This window comes from Peromyscus eremicus, chromosome 1 (genome assembly GCF_949786415.1).
Source record: "Peromyscus eremicus chromosome 1, PerEre_H2_v1, whole genome shotgun sequence".
Taxonomy (NCBI): domain Eukaryota; kingdom Metazoa; phylum Chordata; class Mammalia; order Rodentia; family Cricetidae; genus Peromyscus; species Peromyscus eremicus.
Window position 1 is genome coordinate 35,512,365 of NC_081416.1, and position 25,103 is coordinate 35,537,467.

General features: G+C 44.0%; 1 protein-coding gene across 1 annotated transcript in view; it reads right to left on the reverse strand.

Moving 5' to 3' along the window:
- Smarca2 (SWI/SNF related, matrix associated, actin dependent regulator of chromatin, subfamily a, member 2) overlaps nucleotides 1-25,103 on the reverse strand; it is a 172,882-nt gene that overhangs the window by 102,574 nt on the left and 45,205 nt on the right. Inside the window, 7 exon segments of the mRNA XM_059259437.1 lie at nucleotides 1,369-1,532; nucleotides 5,455-5,602; nucleotides 6,890-6,990; nucleotides 8,935-8,992; nucleotides 9,227-9,357; nucleotides 13,256-13,309; nucleotides 23,478-23,648. Coding sequence (XP_059115420.1) covers nucleotides 1,369-1,532; nucleotides 5,455-5,602; nucleotides 6,890-6,990; nucleotides 8,935-8,992; nucleotides 9,227-9,357; nucleotides 13,256-13,309; nucleotides 23,478-23,648 — 827 coding nt within the window.

Sequence of the window (25,103 nt, forward strand, 5' to 3'; positions counted from 1 at the left end):
AAGCGTGGTCATTTTACACTTCATAAAAAAAAAAATCTCCTAAGAAACAATTCAAAAGTGTAGAACTATGTGTACAAAACATTAGAGTCTTCCCATGGTTCTGAAAACCAACAATTGCAAGATGATTTTTGGGGGGTATCTTTACAACTAGCCATGTAAGCTCTGAGAAAACTCGAATCAGGGAGGAGAAATTACAAAACCACACGAAAACAGTAAATAGGTCTTGAATCAGGGAAGAGAAATTACAAAACACACGAAAACAGTAAATAGGTCTATCAAAAGGAAGCAGATGCAAAATACTGCATTTTTTTTAAAACCCCCAAAGTGTAACCAAAATATCAATGTCAGACCATACAAATATAGATTGAATGCAAAGGGCATGTAAGTATTACAGAGGCAGATAATTCACAGTCTTGTTCAGAAAAAAGAATGGAAGGAAATACAGAAACGAAAAGCCTTGTTCTTCCTGCAGGTCTGAATGCGTCTCAGGACTGCAACCCATGACAAGATCTCGGTGACTGAAGTATCCCCCTGACGCGCACACACAGAGGCACTGCCCTCCCAGGGAGGGTGGCTGTCAACAGGTATTTCTTTACTCAGAGAGCGGTGGTTCAAGACCAACGGGAGCCACTGGTGGGTGAGGAACTGGGGCTGTGTCAGAAACGGCCAAGACTGCCCCTCCAGAGCAGCAAGCCACTGAGACACAAAGTGTGCACGCAAAGTTTCCTTTGATGCAGAGTTGCTGGCAATGACTTTGATTTCTACGCTGCCTTCAAAGATACAATAAGGAAGGCGTACAAATTTATTATCTTTTGGAGGTGTGCACATGTGTGCATGTAAGTGTGAATATAACATGGAAAACAGTTCTAGAAAAAAATTTAAAAATGCCCTCACCTTTCCCTTCAGTAAGCTACTTACTTGGACTCACTCTACAGCACTGGTTCTCAACCTGAGGGTCATGACCCCTTGGGGGGGGTGTCACATATTAGATATCCAGCATATCAGATATTTATACTACGATTCCTAACAGTAGCAAAATTACAGTTATGAAGTAGCAATGACATAATTTTATGGTTGGGGGTCACTGCAACAGGAGGAACTGCGTTAAAGGGTCTCAACACGAGGAAGTCGAGACTGCTCTTCAGGGTGTAAAATGTTAACGGCCAACAAGAATCACTACATACTTTACGAGCCAGTCAAGAGGCTGCAGCAGGGGTGGGGAGGAGGGCTAGGGTGGAAAATGAAAACCTACATTCAGATTATGTGTTCCTGGCACATGTGTTCTGAGGTGAGAAACAAGGGCAAGCCGCTGACAGGCCAGTCTCCAACCTGCAGCGCCATGGCTGTGGGATAAATGGCCGTACTTACGAGAGGGGTACAATGATGAGATAGGGACCATTGAGTCTTTTGTGCTCCATCAGGTAGGTGATGAGTGCAATGGTCTGGATGGTCTTGCCTAGCCCCATTTCATCAGCCAAGATTCCGTTCAGGTTGTTATTATACAGGGACACCATCCATTCCAGGCCCTGGAGCTGAAACCAAGAGTAAGTGTTTCAATTATCCAAGATCTGCACAGGTAATTAATACGAATGCAACTCAAGCGAGGCTGTGACTTCTTAACTTCTTGGTGCCGTGTGTGGAGTTTCCCACAGTAGCAAAGCAGGGGAGGCACCAACGCCAGAGGAATTTAAAAGATGAGCCTGTAATCGTCCCTGCTGCTTGGCAGGTGCTCGGTGTTAATCAGATTTAGAAACGATGGGCTAGAGCGCGCTGGTGGGATTTGAAGCAGCTTTGCTGCTCAGCCGTACTTAGCATTTCACAGTAGATGACATTCTAGAATTATTATAAATGAAGAAAACCCAAACCAAAATCTATTCCAACCACTCCAAGAACAAAAAGCCAATTCGAGGATTAAAGACAAACCAGAAGGCTGAGCTGGCTGCGCATAGACCACTGATCATCAGAAACTGCTTTCTGGATCATGAACAGCCTGCCCCAGGGTGCCATCCCTGCAGCGAGGAAGCCTGTGACCAGGGAGCCAAGGCCACTCGGCTGGGCTCCAGAAGGACATTTCTCTTCCTGGCAAAGAAAGGCCCCAGGCAGCACACAGAAACTCTGCACTGTGGGCACTTTATGAAGGCAGCTCCCTGGAAGCCAGCTGCCTGGAAGATGTACAGCGCATTTTCAAAGCAAGAAAGCAGGCACCCAAGTCCCAGCTTTAGATTCTCATTTAAAGACAAAAGAAAAGTGAGGTGAGAACACAGACTTATTGCACTATCATGATGCAATGTTGGGTTTAAATGATAGCATCAATTATATGTAACATACATATATATGTTACACACACACACACATATATATATACATGTTATAGTCAAGTTAACTTGCTAATTTAAGTTATGCTGAGAAAATATTGTGATCCTGTACTTAAAATAGTCATTCAACAACTCTTCCTCATACAGGACCACACAAGGAACTATAGCAGATGGACACCAAGGTAGGACACCCTTTCAGAAGCTCATGTCCGGGAGGAAGCAGTGAATACTCTCATGCGCCAAGAAGTAGCCCAGTGTGACGGATGTGTATAAACTTGCATGGGAGACAGTTTTCCTGTCGCCATCCACTGTGACCATCTGAAGACTTTCCTAAGCCAAATGGGGGCCTTGTACAAGACCTCAATCATCTTCAAAGTTTGTGTAGAACAGCAACACAGAGAGAGAGGGAGAGAAACAGAAAAGCCCTGAGAGGGGATGGGGAAACGGGAAGAGGAAGGGTTCACAAGGGCCAAGGGGGGGGGGGATCAACCCTAACAAAGGATGAGGCCAGGTGATGGGCAAGGCCCAAGCCCAACTCTTGGGAGCTGAGGCAGGAGAATCAGGAGTTCACAAGGTTATCCTTGACTCTGCAGTAAGTTCTGTCCAACCCGGCCTATACGAGAACCTGGCTTAAAAACAAAACAGAAAAGCAATGTGTGTACAAAGATGCCACAATGTAACCCACGATTCTGTAGGCTAAATGTTAAAAGCCAAGTTAAGAGAGAGAGAGGACACAGTGGAGACCACAATGTTGGGCAAGAGAGGCTGTTTGCTATCTGACCGCCAGCTTTGGGGAAGTCAACTAAATGACAGGAACGTTGGAAGGGGAGAGAGAGAGAGAGAGAGAGAGAGAGAGAGAGAGAGAGAGAGAGAGAGAGAGAGAGAGAGAGAGAGAGAGAGAGAGAGAGATCCCCAATAAAATAAAAGCAAAAGCAGAGGCAGGGGAGGAGCTTAGAATCTCACAAAACAGGTGGAAAGATGGGCTTTCCTAGGCTGTGGAATGTGGGATGGAGACTGGAGTCAGGTGTGATTCTCTAGGAGACAGCAGGAAGCCTGTAGCTGACTCTGCCAAGGTTAAACTTGTCAAAGAGCCACAGGAAAGCGTACCTGCGAGCACCTATGACACGGAAATCGTAAAGCAGACAGGGATGGTCAGACCGCAGGAAGCGGAGCTTTCCTGTCAAAAGCCCTGGGGGAAAGGGTGCACCTCATGCTGAGGAGTGGACAGAGCCCAGTGAGGAATGGGGTGTGCACAGCAATTCACATTTGGAAGTAGGAGGAGCTAGATTTGAAAAGGGAGCCATGAAGAGTGCTTACGGAGGTGCGGAATGGCAAGAGGAAACCAGTGTGGCATTTAAATTTATTTATGAGGACCATCTGGGTGCTTCCTGCCTGGACAGAATTCAGTTTCGGGGACCCCACATGGTAAAAGAAGAGAAGCAACTGCTACAGGTTGCCCTCTGACCTCCCTGAGCAGGGTGTGACAGACAGACAGACAGACAGACAGACAGACACACACACACACACACACACACACACACACACACACGCATGCACACACACACACACACACGCATGCACACACACACAAATACGTAAAGTAGTGAAAGTTTTTTATAAATAATTCAGAAATGGATCTCTCTAATCAAATATAGCAAAGAACACACTGACAAGATACGAAGTAGGTCAAATGAGATTTAAAAAAAAAAAAAAATACTTGGACCTCATAAGGGGGTATGACCTTACAGGGCAGTGATCTTCAAAGTATGTTCCAGGAGCTCCAGGGCAATCCTAAGACTTTCCCAAGACAATTCAGGAGATCAAAATGTTTTCAGAAACGCTACCCAGGCATTCTTTGCCAATCTTCCGGTGTTGCCGTCAGTACAGACGAGGCCCAGGCAATGGTAGGAGGAAATGGCTGACCCCAGGAAGTTTGAGATGATTGCTCATAAGCATACACTTCTGCATATGCATTCTAAATGACACTATTTTTATAGGATATTAGTAAGCAATAATAAAAAAAAAAGTGGCCCAGGCAGTAGTAGAGAAAGATGTCTGAGAACTGTGGAATCCAATTATGTTTAAAAAGTGACTTTTCTTCAGGATGCTGATGTGCATGATAGAGTACATCTACTTTCCCAGTCCTCAATAAGTGGATAGGCACTATGGATGGACAGAGAGGAGTCACTGCCAAGGTGATTACTCAGCTGGCCTGGGACGGTCCACAGTTATCCTATCATTAGAAAGTAAGCCGGGCGGTAGTGGCACCGGCCTTTAATCCCAGCACTCAGGAGGCAGAGCCAGGTGGCTCTCTGTGAGTTCGAGGCCAGTCTGGGCTACAGAGTGAGTTCCAGGACAGGCTCCAAAGCTACACAGAGAAACCCTGTCTTGAAAAACCAAAAAAAAAAAAGTAAGAACTTCCACTAACTCTCACCAACATCCACATTTGGACTACTAAATTACAACAGCTTAGTTCTAGTAAATAGGATCGCCTACGTTTATCTGACCACAAGGCCTTACTATTTTATTTTAGTTTTTAATTTTTGAGGGAACAAATTCATGGAACAAATGCTCTAAGGGACACACTCCAGGTAACCCGGTAGAAGAGACAGAGCCAGAAGACAAGAGATGCCCTTAAACAGGTCAATGGAGGCACCTGCCACATTTACAGCCGAGTTTCTAACCAAAGCATGGGTGCCAACAACTCAGTCGTACCTTCAGAGAAAGGTATACGTGCCGGAGACTGCACGCTCAACCTCTACCATCCGCCTACGGCTACAACTAAAGCTGAAGCAATAATTCATTTACTTCAGGTCCCTGCCTAATGGAACCAAACTGGTTCTTTGTGCAAAGGACCACAGTGAAACTGGTCCAAATGTTAAGCCAGCATTTCTTACGAAATTCATTCCCAGGTGACCAAAACAACTCCAGCGTAAGGCTGCAGTGTTGAGCGCAATGCTCTGAAGGAAGCCCTACGCAGAGTTGGGAAGACCTTCCATATCCTAAGGTACTCAACCCGGAATGGCTTCCTGTCTTTAGAACCTCCTCTTGAGTTGACTAAGGCTCCGAAAGTAGGGCGTACACACTTGGGGATGACACGTACGCAGGACCAAGGCTTGCTATGGGGCCGCAAACATACCTGGTAATGCTTCAGGGTGCCGTTAATGAGGAGGGCAGACTGCTTCTCTACCCTCTCAGAGATGGCGTGAGCCACCGTGTAGTAGGACTGTGACCCCCTGGCACTGTACTGCATGCTGTATTCATCGTCCACATCCTGTTTCGCAGTCCTGAAGAAGACAAAGCAGAAAGTCCATGGAGCGGCTTGAGTCTGTGTGTTATGGCATCAGAAAGGACTTGAGAGGCTAACATGGCTGCTGTGGATATTAACTGGGCCCTGCTGTTAAAAACATTCTTTGTAGAGTTCACAAAAACTGAGCGGGGTCATCATTATCATCATCATCATCATCATCATCATCATCATCATCATCATATCAGCTCCACATTGTACATGGGAAGAACTTGAGTTTCACAGACGTTACTTTGAAGGTCATAAAAGGTGCCCTGACCTTCAGAGACCAAGAGGGGCCTGACCTGCACGATTGGAGATCAGCACTCTGCCAATGAGGCTGTCCTGGGCGTCCCCTGGATGCGAAGACAAAGCCCATCCATCGGACACTAGGGAAGCGTGGCGGACAAGCGGGAGAGGCCTGAAGAGGACCTTAGAGGGGAGGGAGAGGATAAAGGGGTTCTTCCTTCCCCTTTGCCTCGTGGGGGCCTTGTACCCGATGCACATGGAAGAGCCACTGCACATTCTTAAAAGCCTCCCTGAAAAATTGGGGGTGCACTGGAAAACAGCTCCTGAAGCGGGGCACACAATCCGGGAAGGGAAAAACAGATGAGAACATCCGTTTCTTCTTTTTCGGGAAGTCTCTCCATGCGCATGTCCACTTCCGTCTGCTATGTCAGAACAATGCTCCTATAACAACGGTCGCACAAGCAACGAGGTGTGTGAACCACTTTTGGAGGATGGCCTGGAAGGGGGCAAGGTACGGTGCCCGGCACCCAGACAGGGGAAGCTAAGTGTGGACCTTGACTGAGTGGGCAGCTGACGAAGCTATGACGGCCAGGATGACACAAGAATGGTGTTCACACTTGGGTTTCTGGGTCTGTCGATGGCTTTGAAGGAGGCAGGGAAGGCAAGCATCCTTCCCCCTGGGAGCGCAGGAGGAATGTAAGTTTGATTAGTCTAATCTGGGATAGAAGTACAAATGACAGGCATAAAGTCCAGAAAAGAGCCCGAGCAAGAGACAGGATGCTAGAGGGAAGGAGGGAGAGAGGAAGGGAGGGAGCAGGGAGGGAGGGACGGAGGGAATGGGATGAGCCACACAAAGCCCTTGACCAGAGGGTTCCAGAGCTCACAAGTGACCTGTGAGGAGCTGAGGGGACACTCTAGCTGGAGTGTGAGGAACATATGAAGTATGTTCCTGTCTTTAAACGGGATTCGCAAACAGAAAACTCACACCACATGGACCTCAAAGACCGTATTTGTAAGGAAAACCCTGAGGGCCACGTACTCAATGATCTGCTTGGCGTCCTTTTCGGAAACTTCTTCGCTGTTTGGATCCAGCAGTATCTTCTCTTCCGTTTCCTGCCTACTGGACTCCTCCTCTTCATCCTGGAGGAAGAACAGAGATACAGCAAGGCCCGCATTTTAACAAGCAACTTCTATGACTAGCACTTTTTATAAAGAGATTAAACAGTATTTTACTTCACAAATGAAGCAAGTAAATCCAATTAAGGGAGGAAGTAAATTTAGCTTCCTCTCAAACCGAGTGATTCCCCATTTCACCACTGAATGAGAGAGAAAAAGGGATGCTCCAGAGGTCCCCAAGACCCATACTCCCGAAAATAAGTGCAAAAATCATGCCAGAAACACACATAATTATTTGGTCAATCGAAGCAAATACACAGACCATATCTGCTGTTCTAGAATTCTATATTCCTCTCTCCAAAGGCATATATTTGAGATTTAACATCCTCCCGAGAATGCCCTTTCTGGTGATGGCATGGGACTCTGTGGTCCCCATGACTGCAGAGGACCTGAACTGCAGAGTATGCTGCTTTCTGGGGCTGCTTCACACCACACACATTGCTGAGTGTTTTAAGCATCATTACTTTGGCAAAGGATGTGATCACTTCCCTACTTCTTGAAAGTATCACTAAATATTCATTATGTCCACTACTAACCTGACATTCAAAACCAGTCTAAAGGTGAACATGTATTTCCTAACAATTGACTGGAAAACGGACACACATGACAAGTACCAATGGTGACATCAAGCCAATGACATCAGATCACTCAGAAGTGCCTCCTAGAAATGAGATGCTACAAGTCACTCACTGGTTAGTGGCCTCGGGCTCCTGTCACTTGGTCGGAGTGCATCTCTTCCCATCTGTCAGGAGGTGTCTGCAGCTGTCAACATCTGGGTGGCAAGGGCTACCTAAACTGCCCACTGTATCTTATCTTTATACTCCCAGGCTCTTACTCAGAAAAAAAAAAATCTAACAGATCATTTATGGACCCGTTCACTCAAGCAAGCAAGAGTGAGTGAGAGAGAAAGAGAGTAGCTAGGAGATATTACCATGCCACAAAAGTATTTGCTTTTTAATGGTTATGTTTTTCTAAATGAAATTTTTATTGTTTTCTAAAAGCAGTAAATGTTCATGGTATATTAATTTAGAAAGCAAAGATCCAAAATACAGAAGGAAAATGACCGTTGCCTTAAAATCCTCATCAGTTATTAGGCAAGGCTGTGTCAGCAGCTGCTTGGCATCCATCTGTGGCATGCTGCACTGGAGTCCTGTATGCTGGTCCAAACTAGACTTAATGGCTGTACCAGCCAGACTCAAGCAAAGGATATAAAATCACTAATCTTTTGATTTGTACTAATCAATCATTTCATAATTAACCTAACAAATACCCTTACTATTTTTTAATCCCTAGTGAAAGTATACAAGATTCTCATCTTATTCTAAACATGTTAAATATTCCTTCCAAGAAACAGAAAAACACATTTCCTTTTGAGTAACCACCATACCCTAGGATTCAAAGTTAAGAGTCATAGTTAAAGAGAAGTCCAGATGAACACTCAAGTCTTTAGCTTACCCATGTTGCCTTTTCTATTTCAGGCCCCAGATCCATAACTTCTAATGAACTCCAGGGCTTAAGAGACTTCAGAAGTTCTCTGGCAGTTAGCTCTCACTCTGACCATTTAGGGCTGGGGAACTGCCTTTCCCAAAGCGATCCATCTTCAAAATTCTCCCCAAAGACCTCTGCACCACCTCTAGCCCAATGGTAGCTTTTCTCTTTGGTTCCAAATGAATTTAGCATTCATCGAGATGTCTCACCAGCCAGGGACCCTCAAGAGATGACCGCAGTCACTAGCACACACCATCAGGGTCTATCCAGATGCTTAGGCCCAGTCATCAACTGAAAACAAACCCAGGAGGCAGGGGCAGGAAGCTTTGGGGGCTGAGCCCACATGCACGAGGAAACACTTCTTCCTCCATTAACTTTCAAGCCGGCGAACCGCAAAGAGAGAGAAAGATGTCCACGTACCTCTTCCTCGTAGTCAGAGTCACTCTCTTCACTGTCAGATCTGGGGGCAACTTCATAGCTAGAGACAAGCAGAGGAGACGAGGGGGCTGATCTCTGAGTTATAAACACAGGCATACGTGACTTAACAGCAACATCCTACTTAACAGATGACTAATCCAGATAGAAAACTTCACCATCACTCAGCAAAGGCTGCACAGGTTTTGTTTGGGAATTTTGTAAGGGATGCCACACCCACCCTTCATCAAAAAAAAAAAAAGCCCCAAGAATCCCAGTAACTGTTTCTACATCATACCCAGGATTCATCTCCAGCCAGGCATCCAGCTGACTTGCTTTGGGTGCTTCTGGTCCAAAGAGGACCTTGCCAGTTTCTGTGTGTGTCACTTTGACAGGCAGGTCACTCATCTGGCTGCTTTCATCTATTGGCTAGAGAGAGGGGAAAGAAATCAAGTCAGCCTGGGATGTTAGGAGGCTCTCTCAGTTCTGTGCTGGATATTTCTCAGGCTTTTGGTTGTCCAGTATCTGAAACGTCTTTCTGTGTCTCATCATTTCAGCACCTAATGTGTCTTGGTCGGTAGGGAGAGATCGCCACCCGCTAAAGACCCTGAAGAAGTAGTCATGACAGCACATGCCTGTTCCACTAGCACCCTGGAAGCTGAGATAGAAGGGTCACAAGTTAAAGGCCAGCCTAGCTTACACACTGAGGCCCTGTCTCAAAGAAATCTGGGGCTTGGGCTGTGACTCAATAGTAAAGCGCTTGTCTAACATGTGAATTTGATTCTCAACAAAAAACCTTGAACACATTGACCTCCCTGGCCCCTAACATACAGGTACGAATCCTCGGCTTTTCTAACTGGATCTACTTGCCAAGACTCTGACATAGAAGTTCAAGGAAGCTGGGGTGCAGGCATACTGACAGAAGGTCAAATCAAGGTGGCAGCAATGTCAGTGGAGGGACATTGACCGTGACAAGCTCCTGCCTGCTCCCAACAGCAGCCATGTCTTTACTAGAGCAGATGCACAGGATAATATAAAATTAGGTTCAAGCCCTAAGACAGATTCTCTAGGTAGCCTTTTTCCTGTTATACACTGAACACTTCTAACCCCAAAATGCAAAACTTGAAACTTTCTGAGCATAGACATGACGGCAAAGTGGAAAATTCTCTAACTGGCACTATGGGAAGGGCCATCCATAGTTAATCAAAACACAAGCACACTAAAATAATAAAGTCACCTTCAGACTATGCATTAAGGCCTATGTGAAAAGAAAAATAAGTTGTATATGAAACATAAATGTATTCTTAGACCTAGGTCCTATCCCCAGGATATCCCATATATGTGTAAGTACTCCAAAGTCCAAGCCCCAAAGTCATAATCTGAAACACTTCTGGCTGCAAGCATTTAGGACAAGGGATACTTGCCCTGGAACAAATTCCAGGCAAGCAAAGCTGATCTGGGTCATTTAGAACTAATGGTTCCTCAATCCTTCACCTAACACTCTGCAGGGGACAATTCCTTCGAGCTGTGGTTTTGGATCAAGCAACAAAGTGCAGCCCACATCACCTGCTACAAAACCATGTGCTTTATCTGAAATCAATCCACCAGAATGGGGTCTAATTCAACCACTGGAATTGTGGGTACGATAAACAAACAAACAAACAAACAAATAAGAAAACAACCCTGCCTCTCTGAAACCTGAAGAACTGACCAAGAAAAAGATGAAGTTCATTATCTTTGAATAATAAAATAGCTTGCTCTTTTATTTATTTAATTAAGAGTTCTGTGAAATTGCAGAGGTTAGAGTTAATGTGCCCCGGGGAACAGACTGTCTTACAGGGGCTGGAAGTGGAGCAACCCTACGCAAATGGATGCTACTAACTGTAGGGTGACCGACTTGTAGGAGCAGGGCCTTGGGTAAGACATTTGGAAACGCTCCATTTGTGTGTGCGTCCCACTATCCATTTCCTGAAGAGCAGTGAAACGGACTGTTTAGGTAATTCATTACTTCACAGAATTTTCCCGAAATTACTCTTAATTAGTTTTGTGGTCAGATAGATACATGCAGCACTATTGGCATAATTAAGATTGTCATATAATTTATTTTAATTAAGCAAAAAAAAGATAAGGAAAACCAAGGGGGTTGATATTACTTTCTATATTGTAACTTAGAAAAAAAATTAACCAAAAAGAAACCCAAACCCCAGTAGTTCTCTCCTCCTACTCCCTCAACAAAGCACCATCAGAATCACAACAAACACTGGTGACTGTTCACAGAGATAACTTTAGAAGAAAAGGCCTGCCCCAGCCTGTCGGTTTTCTTCGCTCCTACGCTGGCTAAAGCAATCGTTCTGAGTAGCAGTGCTTTGCATGGCAATACGATTCTTCCTCATTAATGGAAAAGGTCATCTACACACTCGAGAGAGAAAAGGGAAATCTAGCATTTGCTACCATTTCCCTGGGAAAAACCCTATCTTGTTATCGTGGGCTATTATAATACGGCTTGTTTTATTGCTAATGTCGCACCTCAGAGAAAATTGGAAGCCACTGTGGGTGGAATTAGAACCCTGGCAAGAGCACAGAGTGAGCCCAGAAAAGAAGGAAGAGCATTATTTCAGAACAAACTGAGCAAGAGGCCCACTTTGCAAACTTCAGCAAATGGAACTGACAGGTATTAAAAACTAAAGATTAAAAAAAAAAAAAAAAAAAAAAAAAAAAAAAAAAGACCTATGTCACAAGCCAAAGGTCAGAAGTTAGCTTCCACACAAGCTAAGAGATGAGAGGACAAGGTGTTCAGTCACCCCGGGTGCGTGGAAACTGCAGATGATGGTGGGCAGCCTTCTCAGAAAAGGCTGGGGTCCTGCAAGCCCTTTTGTGGCATGCTGTCTAGAGTTTCTTACACATTAACATTCACCCTGATCTATTCCTTCCCTGTGATGGCTTAGAGTGGCTAGCCCAGCATTCAGTTTTAAGAGGTTTCTGCATATCAGTAGTTTAACCTTTTTTTCCTGCATCTGGCCATGGGACCTCACATGGAACCCATGTGCCCAGTGATTCTAGAATGAAATGGGCAATTCCCCCATCACCTGATGCTCTAAGCAGACTTTTCAAGGTCCACAAGTGAAGGTTGTTTAAAAACAAACTCTCTGGGCTGATACCTTTTCCTTGTATGACTGGACAGATCCTCCAGGGCTCAGGAGAGTGTCAGAAATTCTAGGATATACAATTAAGGATAATACCTAGGTAGCTCCACATTCAATCTATATTATAAGCCTACAGAAATACCCCAAGGAAAATCCAGAATATGTGAACTATTTGGTTTGTGTATTTTTATGATTTCAAATAAGTAATAAAGTAGGGAAATTGGGCTTCTGTATTATTTACTTGTCAAATGTAATCACCGATTCACTTTAGCCACTAACACCTTCCATGAAGTCATGATATATATTAATCTGTATACAGAAGGGTATATAAGAAACTATCAGTTGATTAGTAATGGTGAGACAGTGTTATTCTAATTTTCTACTATGTGAATGGCCTACGGTTTGAAGAGAGGTGCTTCTAATCTCTCTCAGTCTCTCCCTCCGTGTGTGTGTGTGTGTGTGTGTGTGTGTGTGTGTGTGTGTGTGTGTACATGCATGTGCTTATTCATTCATGTGTGTGAGTGCAGGCACATGTGTGGAGGACAGAGGACACTCTTGGGTGTCAGACCTCGTCTTTCACCTCGCTTGAGAAAAGGCCCCGTGTTGTTTGCCACTAAGAGTCCTCAGGCTTCCAGGGGTTCCCCTGCCTTTGCTTCCCATCTCACGGTGGAAATACTGGGGTTACAGACAGGTGCTGACACATGCAGCTTTACGTGGGTTCCGTGGATTCTAACATGTCCTCACGCTTGCATAGCAAGAGTTCTACACACCCTGCCATATCCCCAGCCACGGATGCACTGCTTTTACTTTTGGAAGGATTAGCTAGGGGGCTGAAGAGATGGCTCAGCAATTCAGAGCACTCGCTGCTCGTGCGAAGGACCCAAGTTTGGTTTCAGACATCCAGGGGCTCTCGATTGTCTATAACTCCAGATTCAGGGAACAGACACCCTCTTCTGGCCTCTATGGGCACCCCCCACCCCAAGCACGCACGTGTGCACACACACATAGACAAACATGCAGAGACACACATACATATTCATATACATGTGAATATAACTTTTTTTTATATAAAAATGAGTGGCTCAGAGAAAATAGTTAGTGTACACAAAGAATGATGCCAGAGGCTATGACCGACTCCCCTAGCAGAGCAGAACGTAAGAGCCAGTGGGTGCCACTTCCCTTACCTCTCCATCTGGTCCCAGGGCAGACTCCCCTCCCTCTGCATTCTCTTCAGCCTTCTGCAAAACAACAATGCCAAGTGTTATGCATACATAAAGAATACAGGACAGAAACTGACAGACTCCCATAGGTAACTATTTCAATGTCACCGGCATCCTCTCCGGAAGCACAAAATGCAAATGCCTTTCATTTTTGTTTCTCTTTGCTCAGCCAAAACACACAGTGTATTAGCAACTTGTAGAGTCATTTAAAGCCAGATGTGATTCCAGGCCAGCCCACTGGAGATCTGTTGATTGTATCTTTAGAGACCTACAGAGCCCAAGACCTACAGAGACCGTCAAGCCTGAAGGCAGAATCAGAAACATTTTCTCGTGTTTGGCACGGAAGACAAATCCTGACATAATTAGTTCGACTTTCCTATTCCCTAAGCAAGTTTTCATCAGCAATGAAGAGTAGCATTCTAAAACTGTCCATCACAATAAGCTCTAAACTGCTCCTCAGTCATAAAAATACAGAACAAAACCAAATTCTCTGAGTTCCCTGGGTGATTTCCATTCTATCTAATTGGTGTTCATAATATATAGTATTTCCACAATGTGTATGTAGGGAAATTGATGTGTATCTTCTCATGAAAAATTCCATCATCTACCATTGCTGAAATATTCCAGTGCCTTAGTCCATTAGCCTCTATGTGCCTCAGTGACAAGGGAATGTGAAAGCAGGATGATGTCACATTATACACAGACTCAAGCCTCAGATACAACATATATAAAATGGTCAATAATGTCTGCAATTTATAACACCTGACAGGTAAAATATTTTATATACAGAATCTCTATTTCAAAAAAACCACACTAATTCTATATAATAAAATATAAGAAGGAAAAGCTGCAGTCATTTACTTTACTAAGATATTTAAGAAAATAAGCTTTCTATCCCAGGACTCTTTTAGTTCATTGAAAAAATATATGCAAAACTATGGAATCAAAATTAACTCTCCTCAGCTTATTTAAGACAGTCGTTCTACTAATACTTTTACCTTCTGTGAAAATAATTAGTCTCTTAACAAACCAACTTTACTGAAAATGTTTTTTCCACACTGAAGAAGTCCCATAAACGTTAAGACTTTTTAAAGTTCTTTACGATGTAATTTATAATTTTCTTACCAAATACACTCTCCGTGTCCCTATCATACACATGTGCACATGCAAGCACACACGCACATGCACACTCTCCCTGGGAGAGACAGAAAACAGAGAAGACAGACAGACAGACAGCAGGGGGCGATGATGAAGCATAAACAATAGAGTTTCTACCCAAGGTTAGGAAAATAAAGGCTCCAGCACTGAGACTGGCCCGAGACTTGTCTTTTTTTTTTTTTGGTTTTTCGAGACAGGGTTTCTCTGTGTAGCTTTGTGCCTTTCCTGGAACTCACTTGGTAGCCCAGGCTGGCCTCGAACTCACAGAGATCCGCCTGGCTCTGCCTCCCGAGTGCTGGGATTAAAGGCGTGCGCCACCACCGGCGAGACTTGTCTTTTTAAGTCTTGCTGACTAGAGGAGAAAGTAGGTACAGGGTCAGAGGGCTGACAAATGGAATCACAGGCATGGGCTCCCCGCCTAGCCTGGGAAGGCACTCCGACAGCGACAGAAACCTTGTGTTCAGAAGAGAAACCATCCTGCTACCAGACACTGAAGGTTCCATTTTTGGAATTCTCCAGCACTATACTCCAGAGATGGTTTTAATTAATGAGAGAAAGTCAATTAATCCCACCATTCTTTCCATACAAACCAGAAATAAGCTACAAATTTGGCCAACAAAGAAAATCAAAGGAGACAATGAAAAAGCCAATTTGAAATAGCTAGCGAGTGGAACTGGATCACCATTTCAATGAATAGCACATTAAAAAGCTTGAAGCGCCATAAATGAATAGAATCAAAACTATTCCACAGCATACTCCTATGAATATACTATGAGCTAGCCAGAGCGTTATCTAAAAACTGCCTCATAATCAGACCCTTTCATTACTTAAAGTCCCCTAAACTATCTATTTTCAATATCATTAGGCATCAAGAAGCAAAGTATTATTAGAAGTCCATCCACCCTTGGTTCTGGGATTAGACGAGTTGTGTGTCAATCACATCTCTGACTGCACATGAGGCGTTAGCTGTATAACCTAGAGCAAATAAGCTTCTCTTTGCCTTTGTCTCTGTGGTAGGACTGGACCAGTTTCAACCTGCTCATTCCACATGGTACATGACAAAAACACTTCTATAGGTCAGGAGCTAGTGTTAGGCCTATAATTAAGACTGGCTATGGCACTCTCTAAAAACTGCCTGCTAAGGTTATGAGGTCAGGAGCTTCTGTTTGTTCAGGGAGGATTCATGCCTACAGGGGTGCCTAGCACTTAGGAATCACTAAATGAGTATGTAGCAGACAAAAAAAGGAACACACTACCATTGTGAGCCATGTGCTTCACTTAGAATCTATTCACTGAATAATTCATAGTATTATTTTTGTTGTTATTGTTTATTATTATTATTATCATTACTATCATCATTGCAATTAGGAGCCAAAATATTTGTCAAGTGGTAAAATGGTTAAGAACACACATACAATTCATCATTGAGCTAGGGTCCTGCGTCACCTCACTCACTCCCACCCTGTCCTTGGATCCAGTCCTGCCACACAATTTTGAGACATGGAAGCCAGGTGGCAGTCTACTCTACAAGGAGAGATGCCAGGCCCTCTTGTCATGGCTGGGCTTCTGATGTCTAGTTGGTGCTCTTTCAGAAATCCACATTCTCACACCAAACTCATGTTTTAATGTCAACACAGAAAACAACACCAAAATTCCTTCCCCTTCTCACTCTATACACAAGAGACTGTGACTTTGGATCGTCTCTGGGCCCCAGGTGAGACAGCTCGGTGCAGATGTGGCAGAAATGAGTCTTCCCATGGCCTGAGACATCTTCTCATGCAGTTGGCTGTGTCATGGAATCACAAACACGTACTCTAGTACTGCTGGCTGTTGCCTACACTCAACCTCATTGATTTAAACAAACAAACAACAACAACAAAAAAACAAACTAGCCAGGCAGTGGTGGCGGGGTGCACGTCTTTAATCCCAGAAAAGGCAGGTAGATCTTGGTGAGTTTGAGGGCAGTCTGGTCTACAGAGTGAGTTCCAGGACAGCCAAGGCTACACAGAGAAACCCTGTCTCAAAACACCCCCTCCCCCCAAAACAAACAAACAAACCAAACTAAAACACTGCAGTCCATTCATTAATCAAGACCGAAGGAACCCCATACCGGCTTCTTCTATCTAACAAAACATTACAAACTAATTATGCTTATGTGGGGAAGGAAGCATAATTAACCTACTCACGTCAGGGGATACGTGTAATACAAATTACTTCTAACTAAAGATTACTCATTACTAAAAACTACTAAAACTCAAACGGATTTGGGTTCACAATTTCAAAGGCCAATGTCTATCTACATTCTCCACTTTAGAATGGCCGCAAACGCAGCAGAGGATGCACCTTGCACTCAGGAGGCATATAAAATGAACAGTGGGGCTCCAGGAGGAAGGGCATCCGGAAATAGGAAAATGCTTGTCCGCTGAACTCAAGAAGACAGACTTCAGTAGGGCAGTCTGTTTAGACTACGACCCAGAGGCTGCAAACAGCCTTGTTTTGTAAGGAAACAGTTTTATGTCAAATGTTTTATTGCCTATATTAGGAAATAACCCATCTTCTCCCCCAGCAGGTACTGCCACAGTATGCTGGAGTAGCGTCCAAATGTGAGGACACCTTAAGGGCTCATTCTGCTTTTCTGGAAATGAAGCTTCCAGGAGCCACTTGGTTTATTTTTACTGTCATTTAAGTGGGCCTCTGAGCACCGAGACAGGTGCTCAGGCAATAAAAAATGCCCGGGAATATCAAATTAGCAGGCATTTGCACATTGCCTAGGTAGTGCTGTACAGAAAAAGCCAATGGGAACATTTGACTCAGGTAACTGGTCAAGCCAGTTGAACAGGACTTTGATTCAAACTGGTTTCACCCCTTTTGGACACTGAACTGATCAAATGAATCTAATTGCGTTAGCAGGGTGCTCACAGCTCGCCATACAGTATACACACACACACACACACACACACACACAGAGGCAGTGCTGACTAAGCAGTTTTCAACCACCTATGGAGCCTTGGAAGGAATCTCTGGGAAAACAGTAGAGATAAAATAATCGGAAAATGTGGGGAGTAACTTGAATTTGCAGTGAATGCCTCAACGACATTATTATTTTGTTTCACTGACAATCATCCCAGCAGGCTCTGATGGCTGTGTTTAATATCTAAAAAGGTTAAAAACCACACTTCCAATCACTGTATTGAATAATGTACCATGTCAAGAAGGCTCTCCCCTTCAATGTGTAAGAGCCTTGAGCGGTACTTATAAAAGTGGGTGGGAGGTGGGTACGGGGAAGAGAAGAATAAAAGGACTTCAAAACTTGATGATATTGAGGTCACTCAGAAAGATGAAATTTACCACATTTTCTCTCATCCTGGAATCCTACCTTCTAACATAAAGAAGAAGATAATGTAAATATGGGGTGTGAGAGTTGGTCTAGGCTATGAAACTTCAACAGACTGAAAGAGGAGACCCAAAGGCACTGAGGACAGGATACAGAGTGCGAAGGAGCCTAAGTCCCATAAGAACAGAATGGCAGCTCGACAAGGAGTGGGAGGGTACATGGAAGAGAAGGATGATGGGGATCAGCAGAGGCCAGGAGGAAACAAAACCAAACTTTATATGAGGAAACACCATACTGGTAATCTGACGTTCTGTATGTTAGTACACAATAAAACAAACTAAGGCAAACCCATGATGAAAGCACTACCTGGTGCTGTGGAACAATCCTTGTACATCCTTGTACACTGTAAATGTGTATTACTCTCATGGGTTAATAAAGAGCTGATTAGCCTATAGCTGGGCAGGAAGAGATTGGGCAGGAGAGCCAGACTAGGAGGTTGCTGGGAAGAAGAAGGGCCTAGTCTCAGGAGTCACCAGCCAGACGCAGAGGAAGCAGGATGTGTAGGAAATGAGGTAACAAGCCATGAGCCATGTGATAGAACTTAGATAAGAAATATGGGTTAATTTAAGTTGTAAGAGCTGGTTAGTAACAAGCCTAAGCTATGGGCCGAGCATTTATGATTAGTAATAAGTCTCTGTGTGGTTATTTGGGAGCTGGCTGGTGGGATAGAGCTGACTGGCGAAGCAGAAAACTCGACCAACAACCTGGCAGTGGTGGTTTAACCATGGGCTAAAGCACATGTCCATTAATATCATGGGTTTCAAGACACATCAAAAACATATAACAAGGATGTTATTTCCAATAGTATACACCTCATTGAAGAGGTTGAAGGGAGAACTTTATATTTAATTTTTGCTATTTGTGTCAAATAGTTCTAGATGCTGAACCAAGACAGGTGAACTAAGCAATCAATGGGGTACCTCTGGTAAGAGCTCCCAGCCACAGCTTATGCAAAAACTGTACCTAAAGCACTATGAGAAATACTTTGTTATCACCAGAAAGCACGCTAAAGCAGAGGCCATGCAAATCAGAAAGTTCCCTCTGTAGGAGCTGCTGGTAAGCCTTGTGGCAAGCAGGGGCTGCCAAAATAATAAATCCTCACACCCTTTCCATAGGCCCCAGCATCCAAATATCTGCCACTGTCTTAAAAGACATCCTCTACTTATATACAACCAATCCACAATTAGAAAAAAAGAACTAGCTAGCCATGCTGGTCCCTGCCAACAATTCTAGCACTTAGGCAGTAGAGGTCAAGGTCATCCTTGGTTATGTAACAAGTTCAAGGCCAGTCTGGGCTACACGTGACCTTGTTATTAAAAAAAAAAAAAAGATAAACAGAAAAATAAATGAGCAATTTGTCATAAAATATGCAGTCTAAATGCAGGTAAAAGGTCTTTATTTTTTTATTTATTATATTAAAAAAAAAGTCAAGCGTGTATGTCTATGTGTGTGTGTGTGTGTGTGTGTCCATGTGCCACAGAACACACATGGAGGCCAGAGGACAATGCAGAAATCAGTTCTGTCCTTCTAACATGTATTAGGTCAGTAGTCAGGCTTGGTTAGAGACAAGTGCTCAGACTAGGACTTGACTTTCAAAAGCCAAACAAACAAACATAAGGAAAAAGCAAGTGTATTTCAACATCATCCACACACTCGTCACAAAATTGCTTGATGTAGCGACCAATATTTGCTGAGCATTACTGTGTACCAGCAAGTGCCCCAAATGCCTTAGATAACGTTGCTACATAAGCCTCACAGCAGAGCTGGGGGGTAAAAAGTATTTCTATCCCTTTGTCCTGCTTAGCTTTTATTGTCTACTTGGCACAACTTGGTTTCAGCTAGGAAAGGGGAGTCTTGACTGAGGGACTGGTCCAGCTCAATTTGTGGCCACATCTGTGAGACACTTTCTTGCTTGATGTGGGAAGGTCTAGCTCACCAAAGGTGGTAGCATGGTGGGTCTGGGCTGTCTGTCTAAGAAAGCTAGCTGAGCACCAGCCAGTGAGCAGGAGCGAGTCAGCAAGCAGCCTTCCTCAGTCTGCATCTCCAGGTTCTTGCTTTGAGTTTCTGCCTTGATTTCCCTCAGCGGTGGAGTGTCACCTGGATGTGCCAGCTGAAATAACCTTTCCCTTTCCTAAGCTGCTTTTGGTCATGGTGTTTAATCACAGCAACAGAAATTAAACTAGAACCGACCCTTCTGCTGGATAATAGACGGAGCACTCTACAACACACCTTTTAATATTACCCTACAAAGGACTAAGAACAAATTAGTATACACACATTTTCTTATGTAGCTCTGAATTTTCAAGGCTACATGCTAGCGTGATATGGAGGGTGGTCCCACGCGCAACCAGGTCTGCACACGCTTGGTGGTTTTATCTAGCCCCGCCCTTTTCTTCCTTTTTCTTTTCTTCCTTGTATCCACCTGTAGAGATGTCAGAACACTGTGGTGAAGCAGAGTCCTCAAGGTCGGGGTGAATGCTGCTGTGAGCATTCACCCCGAAATGCAGAGAGCTTGCTTTCACATAACACACTAGCTCAATTTTTAAAATGTATTTCTCCCATGACCTTTAAGTACAGACATAGAATTGACTTTTTCCCTCTTCCATTTCAAGGCCAATAAAGAAAGACAAGGCTGAGGACGAGAAGATTCTAAGTAATTTATAAACGTACACTGCATAGAAATGCACCAAGGGGGGAAGAGAACTGAATTAACAAGGTCAAGACACGCTATAGGAAGCTAACCCTATTGTTCATGAGCAACGCTAAACCACAAATTCTCCAACAGCAAAGGCTCTGCTATGCGGGGTGATTAAATTAGAAAGGAAAAATTAAAAGCCAACTATATACTAGTTTAACATGGAAAGTTGAAAGTAATCCTTATCCAATCAAACTTCAAGGCCAGCCATGCCAGGGGCCTCTTCAATCTCAGGATCTTAGGTGCCTGCATCTTTACGGCCACCAGCTCTGGGCTATTATTTCACTGAGTAATGCAGCTTTTCTCCAAATCAAAAATGCATTGATGCCTTGCTGAATTTTCAAGATTGTGAACAGGGACAGCATACTATCTAAAGCTTCGGGGAGATACTTGGGGGGCACAGGCTGCAGCTTACAGTGGGGAGATGCTGGGGGGGGTCATAGTCTACAGCCTACAGTGGGGAGATGCTGGGGGGGGGTCATAGTCTGCAGCCTACAGTGGGGAGATGCTGCCAGCACAGCCCACAGCTAAAGCACTGATGTTCCCTCCACCACAGAGAAGCTGGAACAGGCGACTCTCAATTTCTCACTCTGTCGAGGAGAGAACTACAGATGGCACTAAGGGTAAAATAACCAGCTTTTAAAAGCATCCCCTTCCTTTGTCATCTAATAAGGAAACATCTGGAACTGTCTACTCTGAGTCGTCTTAAAGCTTTCCAGTGAAGGAAACAGAGTCTGGGAAGGACTAGGCAGAACCTGTTTCCTTCCATCCTTCCCCTCCCCTTCCTCCCTTTCTTTCCCCCTTATTCATCCCACTTTCCCTGGAGAGAGAGCCCAGGAAGGCAAACAGGGCTCTCCTCCTTAGTCTTGCTCAAGGCAAGGGTGTACAGGTGCTAGCCATCCTGAAAGCATCCAAGAAGGTGGCTGGAATGAAGGAACATTCTTCACATTGGTCAAGTGAGCAATCATCAGGAGGTGCTCAGAGCTCCCAGTGGACAGCTGTTGCCTGGGTATCTTATTTCTTTGCCAGGTAATCGGGCCTTACCTCCAACTTGACTTCCAGTTTTCCACATCCTCACAGGTAAAGATATTAATTTTGGGTACATGCTTAATTAATGGCTGTATCACATCTTTTTTTTTCTCTAGCACACCCCCTAGGCTCCTCTCTAAGTGCTGGTAAATGAAAGCATAAACTAGAAAGAAGGACTACTTGCAAGGAGCACACCCACCGATCTACAGATCTGATAGAATAAGCAGAACCATGAGAAAAACCCGCAACAGATCCCCGCTCCGCACAAAACAATGTAAAAATATAGGCATAATCGTCAACACTCAATCATTTCTTTCTTTGCCTGTGGTGATGTGACTATCTAATTCCACAGCAGGAATCTATTAATTATAAACTAGAAGCTCAAATCTGGGCCACTAGCTTTTAATCACAAGGAAATATAAAGAGCTTGAACGCGACAAACATTAACAGTGGCAACCTCTGCAGAACAGGGAAAACGGGAGCTGGCCTTGAAGGGGGTCTGCTTGCAGACTAGTCCAGCGATGTATCTGTGTGCCTCTGTGCCCTTCTACTGACTCTGGAAGTTCTGCAAAGTCTATAAGGCTACACTAACAAGAAAATGAGGTACTCCTCATCGATAAAATGTCTAAATCCAAGTGCCAAGCCATCCCTCTTCACCTCGTCTACACAATAAGGTGAGCTATCAGAGACGAAGAGAATCAGGTACAAGAAGGCGCCTTCTCAATCATTTATTCCTCCTCCTTAATTATGAAACAGGTATGAGAATTCAGGAGCCATGAAATTAATTATTTTTTTTTTTGAAAAACATTCTGTTCAATTATTCAGTGTAGAGAGTAAATGATTAAATGCTACTAACCCTCCATTTTCAGAGTTCTAATGAACATTTTCTGTTGATGTTTGTACCCGGCCTAATCAGAAGTTACTATGAAAACAAAACGCAGCTGTCTGTGCCTCAGTACCCACCAGGCAATGGTTCCAGGAGACCAAAGTCTGTGGAAACCAAAATCCGAACATGCACAAGATTCTCAGGCAAATGTCACAGTGCTCCCATGTGACATGCCTGCATCCTCCTGCATACTTAATCATCTCGTGACTACATATGTTACCTGTGCAACCTAAATGCCATGTAAGGCTGTTTGGGACACAGTGCCAAGGAAGTGTCTGCACATTTTCCATACAGAGGACACATTTTTCTTTTAGGATGCTGAGCCCTCAGTCTGTGGGATGCTGACTGGACATTTCACCCTCCAAGAAGATCTAGATTTTTCTGGTCCACACTCAGCAACTTCCTGAACTGAGATGCAATTATCTGCAGAGCAGAGTACTAAGTGTTGTCCCACAGTTCCTGTGTCAGTCAGGCTATATTTGACATGAGACTGTCCTTCTAGTTCTAACTAGTAAAACTTTATGTCAATATACTTACCTTATTGTGACACCAGAACTGAATTAAAACATCCATCGTTTTCATCTGTCCAAACAGACTGAAATGTGTGTGTCCAGGCCATCCCAAAGATTTCGCATGTCTTCCCTTGGTTTGCTACTGTCTCGACACTGCATTTTTTCTTCTTAATTTTCCACTTAGAAGTCCCTGCCACACTGGCATTAAACCTACCCAATGTTCATTTGTGTCTATATTCTTTTGTCTCCTAATGACTGTGTATACTGAAATATTACACTGTATTAAACAGTAGGAATACAGACCGTGAACTGCATCACTGCAATAATCTTTTTATACCCTGGTCTCTAAGACATCATCTAATTTTACACCATACTAATCGATGCCACTGCTGCAAGTCAGTAATCTAAACCTCCCATAAGCTAGAGGTGGTTCTTAACAGAGAGCAATGCTCATCTAAAATCAGTCTTTGGACATACATCACAGGCTAAAGCTGTCAGGAAAAAGAGCGCACCTTCTTCCTCCTCCTTCTCTTCTTCTTCTCTTTGGCCGCCTGGGCCTGCTTGTGCTCCCAAACCAGGTTGGTCAGATTGGCCACATACTCATCAGTCTGCTGCAGAAGGTAAGCTAAGCGTCTGTCTTTCTTTTGGTCAATGAGTTTCCTGTAGCCCTCTTCGTCTTCAGCCTGTTCAGGAAGGGGAGAAGGATGACAGCATGAATGGACAGACACTCACAGGTCCACTTCGCACCCCTCTCTACTGCTCACAACCTGAATCTGGTGGTGCCTGGGGCTCACAGGATGAGCCAGGCTGCACAAGCTAGCAGTGGAGTCTGCATGTTGGCAAATTTAGAAATGTGCAACACCTTGGGCCCAGGACTCCAAAGCCTGTAGCAAAATCATTGTACAAAGCCCCACTGTGGGTGGGATATGATCGAGCACTCCAAGTCAGCTCTCTCCCACTTTCTGTGCTTCCTGAGCTGCTCAAAATGATGCAAAATCTGATGCACTAAGTTACAAGCCTAGGTGACTGGAGAGAAGTCATTTAGCTCCTGAAATCTGGTTCTACTGAGCGATAAAACAAACCCCGTAATTTCCACTTCCACTTCCCATCCAGTAACGCGATGAGATCAAGTGGAAGAAAACTCCTGATGTCCTCTGAGCCATTTAGAGAGAAGTCTCTTTTAGATGTCCCCATGACAGAACATTCCAAAATACTTTCCTATGATACCTGAACAAAAGGAGAACACGGTACATTCCCTAAGAGGTGGCTCTACCCCAGAAAAGCTTGGGGACTCAGCTGGAGGATGTCACTCCAGCACGTGGCGGAGCGACAGCAGCCTCATCACTCAGACTAGCTGCTGTCTGCCCCGTGAATGAGCATGAACTCCAATGCTATTATAACTCTAATTGCTTTTGGCTATGGTTGATCTCACTTGAAGAAAGAGTGATAAAAAACTTCAGTTTCTCTATTATCTGTATATTCCATCATTTAATTGCAAAAATTAATGATTTGCAAATGCTTAATCATTGGTGTCAAACCAATCTGTTGCTGGAGTTCTAATACAGTCTTCCTTCAGTTGAATCAGACAAATTTGTCTGTTAACTGCTCCGTTTACTACACAATAGTCTCCCTAACTAGAGCAAAGACTCTTGACAGTATTCTCCATCCCAGAGATGGGGAAAGGGTCAGAAAGTGGTGAGATTTATAAAACCCCAACCGGGACCCCAGCAAGGAAGACAAAGAAGTCTTAAGAACTTCTAGAACTGTATTTATGAGGTGAGGTATATTCTGACCCACTCAGGAATTCTGTCCCACACAGAGCTTTGGGTCTCTTATCACCTGTACAGTTTAGTTACTTTTCTAAATTCCATGGTATGCTTTGCCCAATTCCAGGCACAAGTGGTCAGTAAAACCCAACACTCACGCAATGACACAAACCTGCCTGTGTCTGTGTATCCATTCAAAACTAACTGCAGAAGTAAAGATGTAAAACAACTTTTGAGACAACAGAGCTGCCACAGAAAAACTTTGAAATTAACTTACAAGTCAGTTTTTAAGTTCGAGAATAATTTAGTAAATTTATATAATTAGTAAAATTATGAATGCCAAATGGGGGAGGGAAGTGAATGAGTATGAAT